At 37.2% G+C, this 11,177-nt stretch overlaps 1 protein-coding gene across 2 annotated transcripts; it reads left to right on the top strand.

The window, feature by feature from the left end:
• Positions 1-1,027: 1,027 nt before the first annotated feature.
• Positions 1,028-10,364, top strand: LOC132102741 (syntaxin-12-like). 2 transcript variants are annotated; one of them, XM_059507372.1, is made up of 11 exons: positions 1,074-1,147; positions 1,655-1,689; positions 2,034-2,138; positions 2,319-2,388; positions 7,135-7,234; positions 7,317-7,454; positions 7,530-7,573; positions 8,137-8,233; positions 8,471-8,543; positions 8,630-8,712; positions 9,489-10,364. In XM_059507372.1, the coding sequence occupies exons 3-11, from the start codon at positions 2,039-2,041 to the stop codon at positions 9,579-9,581; spliced, it is 798 nt and encodes a 265-aa protein (XP_059363355.1). In that variant the 5' UTR covers positions 1,074-1,147; positions 1,655-1,689; positions 2,034-2,038; the 3' UTR covers positions 9,582-10,364. The 2 variants fall into 2 exon arrangements, with proteins under 2 accessions (XP_059363356.1, XP_059363355.1); XM_059507373.1 differs by lacking the exon at positions 1,655-1,689 and having other exon boundaries at positions 1,028-1,147.
• The last annotated feature ends 813 nt before the right edge of the window (positions 10,365-11,177 follow it).

Raw genomic sequence — 11,177 nt, 5'->3', positions numbered from 1 at the left:
GTTCAGTTTTCTGTTTTCAATGGCAAAACTACCTCTAGCAAGTTATTAGTAAAACGATATAATGCGACTTTGTATCTGCTATATGAGCAATGCCCTGTTTTGCCCAACAACATAAATTATTATTAAAAGTTGTAGTCAGTTTTGAATATATAAAAGGCTTCAAATGAGGACTTGGGTCTCCAAACTCTAAGTCCTGCAAACCAACTCGCCTCAACACACCTGCTTGGAAGTTTCTATAATGCACAGTAAGAGCTTAATTTAGCTAATACATATAACACAGATACAGTTCATATTGATGAACTCAGGTTAGTTGAAACTGGTATAGTACATGAATATGATGCTAAACAAATAAATATCATATATAGATATCACAATGATAATTTTAGTTTTCCAAAGGCAGCAATCCAATTCTGTATTGGAAATGAGAGCAATAAGCTCAGGAAATAAGACTTCTTGAGAAATGCAAGGGAATGCATAATTCATAACAATACAACACATTATGCTATACTCCTATTCTATTGCTGTTAATCTCCCTTTTTAGCATGTCTAAGTTTTTTTTAAACACACACACACACACACACACACACACACACACAAAGCTGCTTTTTAAATGATTATTCTCTTTTTTAATAGTCTAATCTTTGTAACCCTTAGTTTAATAAATAAACCTTTGGCTTTAAGCACAAGCGCTCTGCTATAGTAAGAGGCCTCAGAGTAACCGAAGTCATGTGATAAGAGGCATGTGTGTGTGAGAGAGATCTATTATCCTATGAAAGTCATGAGACAGGAACCTGACTTTGCCAAAGAGCTTATTTCCTCCAAAAGAAACCAAGCCATTCGCTCAATGTTAGGATAAACACCAACTTAAATAATATGCCTTACTTAATACGTACCATTTATTTTAATTCAATTATTTTATTAGTGCAGAAGACCAAGGCCTGGATAATAATAATAAAAATAATAATAAAACAACAACATCAACAAAAAAAAAAACATTTCATGACATTTATAAAAGAGAAGAAATGAGTGTGACGCACTCATTTTTGGTGACGGAACTGTCTGTGAATCCAGCCATCATTTATAGGAGACATTAGGCGGAACATATTGATGTCTATGGCGGGTAAAACCCATAGACAGTAAAAGAAAGGTAAAACCAAGTTCTTCTTCCAGAGGGCGCGTGGTGGCTCAAAAATCAGAATGCTTCTTTGAACCATATTGAAATTTAGAGACGTTTTTATATAATTTGAGACATTTGCGAACGTGTTACGTTTTACTTTTCTTTTTCTTTTTTTTAGTGACGGGTATCTTACATATAAACTAAATTCTGAAATTAAAACTCGTAAACAATCATAATAGCCTACACTGTCCTATCCAGAAAGCGCGAACAACTGTGACTGGACACCCTTGAAAAGCGCTGAGAAATGTAACAAGTATCACAAGACTGAGACGCAGTTTGTATTTTTTTTAGCAAGGTTCTAGACAATAATTTACACATTAATTTCGACATTTAGGAATTACATAGATATTAAACCAAATAAGTAAATAAAGAGAATAATTAATATTTTTAGACCCCTCGAAACCACACAATAAGCCCCGCCCACTCAATGTAAACCTTAATGTTTATTTGTCATTCTGTTTCTTCTATTTCTGTGAGAGTGGAGCAGCGCAAATCGCATCTGAGCATCCCAGGTATGCGATTCAATATTTTGAAACAGTTTGCTATTATGACATTACTGCCAGCCTTCTAGAATAATTTCAGATGACAACATTAAATGAATTATAATAAATATTTTATCAGGCGTAGGGCCTGCTCAGAGAGAACCGATATGAAATGTCTTATTGCGCTGCGTACGCAGTGCATTTTTAGATTTGCTCAGCCTTAATGATTTACGTGTTTCATCTTTTGATATTAACCTGCAATGTATATGAATTATTCTTATAATTATTATCTGTGAAAACTACTGTACAAACACTAACATCATAAATATGATATAATGAATGATATCTGACGCAAGCAGCTGTGTTGTTGTCAGTCATCATGTCTTACAGAATGATAGACAGCAGTCACTCCCAGCCGAGGGACTTCAACAACCTCACTCAAACATGCAGCTCAAATATCCAGAAAATCACGCAGAACAGTGAGTAGATATGTTTTACATTGAAACTCACACTTGAAGAGAAGATTGTGTTTGTCATGAAAGTTCTTTATTGTTGTATTCTTAATAAACACACTTTGCATTTATTATATATAGATTTTACATTTTTGGAGTTTTATAATTTAATGTTATAATGCCTAATTTCATGTTTTCTATGCACAGCTGGCCAAATCAAGAGCATGCTGTTCCAACTCGTTACCAGACCAGACACACCAGAACTTCAGGACAGACTGTGAGTCCAGTTATATTTCCATCCATTCTTTCATCCAATGTGTTGTGACTATCTGACCATCATGTAAAAATACTGATAAAAAATCAAGTCACGTTAAGGTACCCATTAAAGCTGCAGTCCATAACTGTGTCTTGTAATTACCCTCATTAATATTTCCCTTATAAGTTGCATTTAGTTCAGTGTTTGGTTGTCCGGTCTCATCTATGTATATGTGTGTTTCTGCCTTTTACCTATGAATTACCCCTATATGGATTATTAAAGACTGTGTCGCATCATCTTTCTCGTTTGCGTGCTTCTCTCCCGCACCACACCGTTACAGAAAACCGGACCGCGAAAAGAAAAGTAAAGTGGCCCCACGTTTTATTTTCTGTTTTGTAAAGTTTTTCTTTTCGTCATTTGATCCTGCCAACACCTTCCTCCTGCTGGACCAGAGGAGCCTTTCTCTCGAGGATCATACACAACTATTTGTGCAAATTGCCAACCAAACCCACTACCCGGACTACTGCCTCTGCACAAAGCCAGCCTGGATGATAAGTGCAGAGCTCAGTTGTCCGGAGATGGTCCTCCGGGGAATTTGGCGCCTTTGTGGAGTGGATGCTGGTGTCTTGTGCTTCGCCTCTGACTGTGGAGATCGCGGACAACACCAGCCCCACTCCGGAGTCCGGACCCAGCCCACCATCTCCCGGATGCACGTGTCGAATGCCGAGCCCGCCGCTGATGGAGAGCCAGAGCCGGCCAAGACCCACAAGCCATCGTCGCATGGAGCGACAGAGCTGAGGATCGCCGCAGAGCCAGTGCTGCTGAAGATGTCAGTTAAGGTGTGCGAGTCGGCAACAGCACCTGCGACAAGGGAGAGTGCCCCAGATGGTATGAGCGCAGATAGGAGCTCTGCCCTATGCACCGCGCCTGAGGGTGAGCTGACTATGGAACGCCAAAAGGGCCAAAATGAGGAGGAGGATCTTAGTGACTGGGAATCTGATCTGGAGATCGAACTGCCCCCTCTCCTCTCTCTGTCATCTCTTCTTGTCCTTTTTAGCCTTCCTCTATCCTTGGATTCCTCGTCCAGCCCTGAGGGGGTTTCCGATTCTCCAGTGCCCACTCCTAGAAAGTGTCCTCTATTGCCTGCTCCTAGAATGTGCCCTCAATTGCCCGCTTCTCAAAAATGGATGCCCTCCCACCCGCTTCAACCTTTTCCACCGCTGTCATCTGGCAGTCCCTCTGTTTCCTCTCAGCCCACCATCTGTTCACTGGATTCACTGCGGATCTACCACTCTCCATCGGCATTGTGGCTGGAGGATCCCTAATCTCCGCCTCCAGCCTCTGAGTCCCAGACTCTGCCTCTGCCCTTCGACCCCGCAGCTCCACCATGGCTCCTAGCTCCCTCCTCTCCACCGTGGCCCGTCAGTCCACCAGCTCCGCCGGGCTCCCTCGTCCCTCCTGCTCTGCCTTGGTCTGTCGTTGACCATCCGCTGCCTCGGGACTCCACTCCTCTGGCTTCGCCTTGTTCCTCCATCCCTCAGGCTATGTCAGGCTCCTCCTTCCCTCCGGCTCCACAGCGGCCTTCCGGTTCCCCGCCTCCGCCTTGGTCGCCGGCGCCATCTGCTCCGCCTTGGCCCTCTGGATCCTTGGTGTCGCCCTGGTTAATTGGCTCTCCGTCTTGGACTCCTCCTCCACCTGCACCGCTGCTGTCAGTCAGCCCCCTGGAGTCGTCGGCCCTTCCTCCACCATCAGCTCCACCGTGGGCTGCAATCATGGCTGTGGCCTGGGTCCCGCCTGGCTCCTCCTGCTCTGGGTTCCACCCGTATCCTTCAGACATTACATCACGTCTGTATATATAAAGGAGTCACGGCCAGTAGTGTATGGATACTGCAGATGGCGGATCATTTGTAGCCTCTTCTTACAGCAGCTGGAATAATTAACCTTGTCATTTTGGAACGAGTTTTAAGGAAAATTAAATAGCTTTTTTTAATTTAAAAGAACAGTTACTTTTGATGACATTCAAATTGTATGACAATTAGAGATTAAACTTTAATCTACATATAATGCTAATACACTAAATACACAGTTAATGTTAAAGAGTTAGTTAATCCGAAAATGAAAATTAGCCCATAAATGACTCACCCTCAAGGCATCCTAGATATATATGACTTTCTTCTTTCAGACAAATCGTCGGAGTTATATTAAATTTTATTTTTGATCTTTCAAGCTGTTTAATGACACTGTGGGTGTTGCAGTGCATCAGTCCAAAAGAAGTGAAATAAAAAGCGCCGCAGTGGATAAGACACATGCCTTTGGTGTGAGAGACCCGGGTTCGAATCCACTGTGAGACACCAATGTGTACCTGAGCAAGACACTTAACTCCTAGTTGCTCCAGAGGCGTGCGACCTCTGACATATATAGCAATTGTAAGTCGTTCTGGATAAAAGCGTACGCTAAATGAATAAATGTAAATGTAAAAAGTGTCTCACACAGCTCTGGGGGGTGAACAAAGGCCTCCTGTAGCAAATTGATGTGTTTGGGTGTCATGCATGCCCTGTTTTATTTCAAGAACAGGGATCTTGTGGAAATCTGAACATGTTTGTGGAAGCGCATCATGGCATGAACAAAGAAGATCTCTGATAACCTCAGCAAATGAGTTGCTGGTGCTTAACAGTTTAGAAAAGTTTACAAAGACATCTCTAAAGGGTTTGGATCCACACATCCACAGTCAGAGAAATTGTGAACAAATGGAGGAAATATATGACCAGTGGCGGTTTCTCCATTAGGGCGATTGGGCGACACACCACCAAAGGAAAGGGAGGGATTTTTTGTTCCTTTTACATTCAACCACAGTGTTACGCTAGCTTTCACTATTCTAGACTGTTTGTGCTGCCTCTAAATAGTCCAATCAGCGTCGAGTCGCATTTTGTGTAGTATTGCTCCCTTTTTGGGTGATTTCTGTCAAACTGAGAATCGCCCGAGAGCTCTCATAGACTTCCATTCAAAGAAAAATTTTTTTGAACTGCAGGCACTGCAATGCAATCTCAATGAGTTCCGGGAGGGCTAGCCCTAACATGCGTTCGTCATCGTTTTGTCAACCTTAACTTGTGCAACGACTGGTGGGACAGTGACATACAATAATATTTAAAAACTATTTTTAATTTTAACAACAAGACAAAAATGAAAAACTATGTTAATTTTTTTTTTATCAAATGTGAAAAAAAAAAAACAGAGACGGTGTCAGCTATGCCTTTGTCAGCTGAACTTGACCGACATCACTGCGAATGTTACCTCAGCGCAGATTAATTCTATCGTGTCATTGAAAGAAATACCATTCATTCGTCGTAGCAATAAGGATAAATTGCCAATTAAAGAATTAGGACAACCAAGACCAAATTTAAACATCAAACAAGTATCTACAAAGGACACATACAGTACTTTTGCCACTCACAGATTTCTAACATTTTTCTCAATAAATAAATGATTATATATATATATATATATATATATATATATATATATATATATATATATATATATATATATATATATGCTGATCTTTTGGGTCATATTTATGCATAAATATAGAAAATTCTAAGGGGTTCACAAACTTTCAAGCAGCACTGTACACATACCCCACTCACCAGTATGGAGAAAAAGGCCCCCAGTACTGATATCAAAACTTTAGCTACTGTAGTAATAAGTTTTGCGTAATATCTTAGTTAATACTTGTTCAAAGCAATCACTTCAGCAGCGTTTGTACTATTCTGTTGTTTTATTTTGATAAAATAATTGTATTAAATTTTATAAATAAATACACTTGTCATTAAAATACATTCATTTAAAATAATAATTATAACAATCATAATAAGATTCCAAAAGCTTCTTATGTTGCTTGAAAATTTCATAATCATTTAAAACTGCATTACAATAAATAAACATAGTTACAATAAATATGTAATGTAATTATGTAAAATTAAATTATATTAATCGATTCTGCTGTTTTAACAACAGAGGAGCTTTTTACCACAAATATGCATATTCTCCATTTACTGAAAACATAATCAAAGCTGAACACTATTAACAAACTTTCCTCTCAAAATATATTTGGTAATTTTTACATGAAATTTTAGATCAACTTTGTGATCTGAAGGATCAGCCAAATATTCATCGCAAAATTTAGGAAAGTGCTGCAGAGAGTTTTTGTGCCATCTAGTGGTTTTTACCCCGTGTACTTTCAGCCCTGTTGAGTTGTACCCTACCTCAGTCTTCATGAATGGCTGTATCGAAAACAGTTTTTGCAGGAGTTAGTTATAAGAATTTCTGCTTATCCAAAAGTAATAAAGGATTGGTTACAATTTATTTTAAGGCTTCATATACAGTGTAATTATAAAATAAAGTTGAGTATAAAATAAAGTGTTGAGTAATATTTATTAACAGTAGGCTATGTACATACTGTAGGGTTAGCATTAGGATTAGAATATAGTTTGATTATTTTACTAAGTACATTAAACAGCTGAATATTTGTAGCAATTGATGCCACTAACATTGGCAAATGCAGTGGGTAATTTCTCCTCAGAGATTCTTATTCTTGCAGAAACTTTCAGAAACAATACTTTGTTTCCAGTGACTGTTAAAAACATGTGTATAATATGTATACTCTCGCAAAATGGATGAATATATTATCAGCCATACTATTTCAGTATCTGCTCATTTTGGTATGAGACTTTTAGAAATAGTAACATGTATGTTGTATGTTGCAAACAGCCAGCAAATGCAGCACTACACAAACCAGTTAGCAAAAGAGACCAACAGACATCTGAAAGACCTGGGCTCTTTACCACAGCCACAGTCTCCGTCAGAACAGGTGAGTTCACACTGCCTCAAACCATGTGCATCGGACCTCATATTAGCCAGCTGCGTTCATGCTAATGCTTCTCTTCACATAGCGACAGCAGAAGATTCAGAAAGACCGTCTGATGAATGACTTCTCAGCTGCCCTCAACAACTTCCAAGTGGTCCAGCGGCGAGCCGCGGAGAGGGAGCGTGAATCAGTGGCGCGGGCTCGAGCTGGCTCCAGACTCCAGGTAACTACATCTGCCAATTAGCTATTGCTAATTTATGTTTCTCATTTCCTTAATAAAACGCCTTTCATTGTGCAGGTTGATGAGCTCAGTCAAGATGAACAGCTTGTGACATTTGAAAAGTAAGTTCATCATATTCATCCAAAAAATGTAAATTCTGTCATTATTTACTCACTCCACAATTGTTCCAAATCCATAATCTTTCTTAATCTAAAGTTAATAAAGACATTGTAAAAGTAACCCACATTAATTGAGCAGTTACATTAAACTGGTTTGTAGAAAAGAATCAGATTGCCCGTTACTAAATATAGACTAAATATACTGTAGACAGGTTTTTTTTTTTTTAATGCTGTTATTTACATTGCACAACAAACATATATAGAACACATCAAATATGGTCAACACAAGCTCAGTTGTTTTAGCTTGATGCGAAGACATGAGGAGTTTAATTTTTAATGGCTTAATGTCGTAAATCTATAAATGAATCCTTTATCAAGCTGTGTTCTTAATTCATTTGACCCTAATTCAAACCCAAGGATCAAATATCGCTCTCATGTTCCCTGATTTGGATCAAAAAGCACATCACAAACATGCGATACAGATTCCAAGATGATTTACTGATAGGATATGAATCACATATGTGAGTCTGGTGAGAAATATGAATTTTGTTTTTTCATTTGAAAAGAAATGAAGGGTGGAAGATGCAGACAGAAGAGGAGCCTTTCACCGAAGAGGACATTGAGCTTATTAAAGAGAGAGAGACAAATATCCGTCAGCTGGAGGTGAGCACTTCCTCTGTAACATCAGCATACAAAAAATATAATTTCTCAAAAGCATTCAAGCTAGCCTGTCATAAAACATCAGCTTTTTGACAAATATATATATATATGTATATATATATATATTTTTAAACCTTTAAAGCATGTCTTCAAATACATTGTCAGAATTTCTTTGAAAATGGTAATTCTCAGACATGGATTGAATTACAATGTCCCAACTGCTTTCTGTTCTTGATTCAGTCAGACATTATGGATGTGAATCAGATCTTCAAGGACCTTGCAGTTATGATCCATGACCAGGGTGACATGATAGGTATGTTAGTCTAGTTCTCTCGAACCAGAACTCTTTTCCTGCATAGATTCAGTTGTTCACTGCTTTCCTTATGTCATCATTCACAGATAGCATTGAAGCCAATGTGGAGAGTGCAGAGGTACATGTGGAGAGAGGAGCTGAACAACTCCAGCAGGCGGCTTATCATCAGGTATCAGGCCATGATGGACATTTATGTGACTTTCCTTTCTTTACACATACAGTACATTACAGATCAAAGGTTTGGAATAATTAGGAATAACTTGGAATAAGTTTATATGCTCAACAATGCTGCATTTTGTATTAAATATAACACAAATATCAGAAAGTACTATTTACAACATTAATAATAATAATAATAATAACAACAATTGTTTCCAATACACTACCATTCAAAAGTTTAGGGTCAGCAAGGTTTTTTTTTTTTGTAAGAAATGCATAATTTTATTCAGCTGTATGCATTAAATGGATCAAAAATTTTCATTTATAATGCATCAAAAGGTTGCTGTTTACAAATACATTGTATTCTTTTGAACTATCTATTTATCAGAGAATCATAAGAAACAAAAAAATATTCTTGTTTTCCACAAACAAATATTATGCAGTAATGTTTTGGTTTTCAGAAAATAACACTTTCAACATTGATAATAATATGAAGAAATATTTTTAGGTGCAAATCAGCGTATTAATGTGAGTAATGATGCTAAAAAATCAGCTTTACCATCACAAGAATAAATCACAGATTCTAAATAAATAAAATATCTTTGAAACTGTAGTTATATTGTTGTTTTACTGTGTTTTTGATCAAATAAATGCAGCCTTGGTGAGCATAAGTTCAAACTTTTGACTGGTAGTTTATGTAACATATGCGTTCACTAACATCAGTAGTGCTGCCTTGTAGACTGTATATAATTGTGTGTGTGTGTGTGTTTTTTTTTTCTTTTTAAGAGAAAATCCCGCAAAAGGATGTGTATTCTGGCTCTTGTCCTGTCGCTAGTGGCGGCCACCTTTGCTATAATTATTTGGCAAGCAATAAGATAAGATGAGCGCAGAACCTTACAGAACTACAGGATCCTACTTCAGTGTTGATTGGATGATGTGTGTGTGTTTATTGTGTTTGCATGTCTAAACACATATTCGTGGGGAAAAAAAACAAACAAAAAAAATTATTTTCTGTAGGAATGGCTTGTAATATTGTGATGTGAACCTAAAGTCTCTTAAACATTTGGAACCATACCTCATATCTACTGTAAGACTTTTATCAAACATCACATCTCCTCAAATCTCAGCTCAAACATGGCTCACAGAGACATGGTGTATTTTATTTATAATGGTGTATTTTATTCATTTATTATTTATAATATGGATCAGATCCCAATATTAGGAGCCATTCCTGCAGAAATACAGGTCATTTTAAAGTATTTTCACAGTATCTGCACATTTGTGTCAAATAAACATTGCTAGTAAGAGAATAGTTTCCTCTATTAAAATGTTTGTCCATGAAATATCTGGATCATATACAGTACACCATTAATCATAATAAGTATTACGTTTGCAACCACTTGCATGAATGTAATTCCTTTTAAAATTAGCATTTTGTTGCTGCAGGTCTTGATTCTCTCTTCTTTTTTTTCAACTGAAATTATGCAAAATAATAATAATACATAGTATATTCTAAAAAAATATATATATTTCTCAAAATGATTTCAAACATTTTAATGTTGTGTATGTTTTGATGCAGTGCTTTGATTCTCAGAAGTAAATGTATTTCTTAATAGTACATAATAAACATGAATTAAGTTTTATTAAATTGTTCTATACTTATCATCTATACTTTGTTCAATACTTATCTTCTGTGCATCTATATAGATTTCTTTTTCAGATGATCAGAACTATTTTGTTGTTAATGATTCTTCTTTTTTTGTATGCTTTAAAAGTGATATTAAAAATAGATACAAAATTATTATTATACACTACCATTCAAAAGACTGGGACAATATTTATTTTTTAACTTTTTAAAGAAATGTATAATTGTTCTTGTTCTAATTGTTCTATAATTGTTCTTGTTCTTTTAAACTTTATAATATATCAAAGAATCCTAAGGGGAAAAAAATGAATACAATTTTCAACAAAAATACTAAACAGCAAAACATTTATTTCAGAAATTTCACAATTTATAATAATATAAAATGTTTTTTCAGCACTAAATCATCATATTAGAATGATTTCTGAAGGATCATGTGACACTGAAGACCGGGTAATGATTCTGCAAATTGAGCTTTGCATCACAGGAATAAATTACATTTTAAAATATATTCAAATAAAAAGCTATTTTACAATGAAATAATATTGCACAACTCTACAGTTTTTATTGTATTTTTGATCAAATAAACGGAGTCTTGGTGAGCTTAAGACACTTCTTATAAAAGTCTTACAGAATGGTATACTCTTAATCATTCAATCATACAACATCGGTCTCAGTGGGATACTCCAGACAGGAGGACCGCCAGCCCAGCGCCACTGCACAAGGTGGCCGCCAGCCCAGCACCATTGCACAAGATGGCCGCCAGCCCAGTGCCATAGCACAAGGTGGCCGCCAGCCCAGCGCCACTGCACAAGATGGCCAACCCAGTGCCA

The sequence above is a fragment of the Carassius carassius genome, chromosome 24 (genome assembly GCF_963082965.1).
Source record: "Carassius carassius chromosome 24, fCarCar2.1, whole genome shotgun sequence".
Taxonomy (NCBI): domain Eukaryota; kingdom Metazoa; phylum Chordata; class Actinopteri; order Cypriniformes; family Cyprinidae; genus Carassius; species Carassius carassius.
Note: the sequence above shows the minus strand (reverse complement) of the source record. Positions and strands in the feature narration are given on the sequence as shown.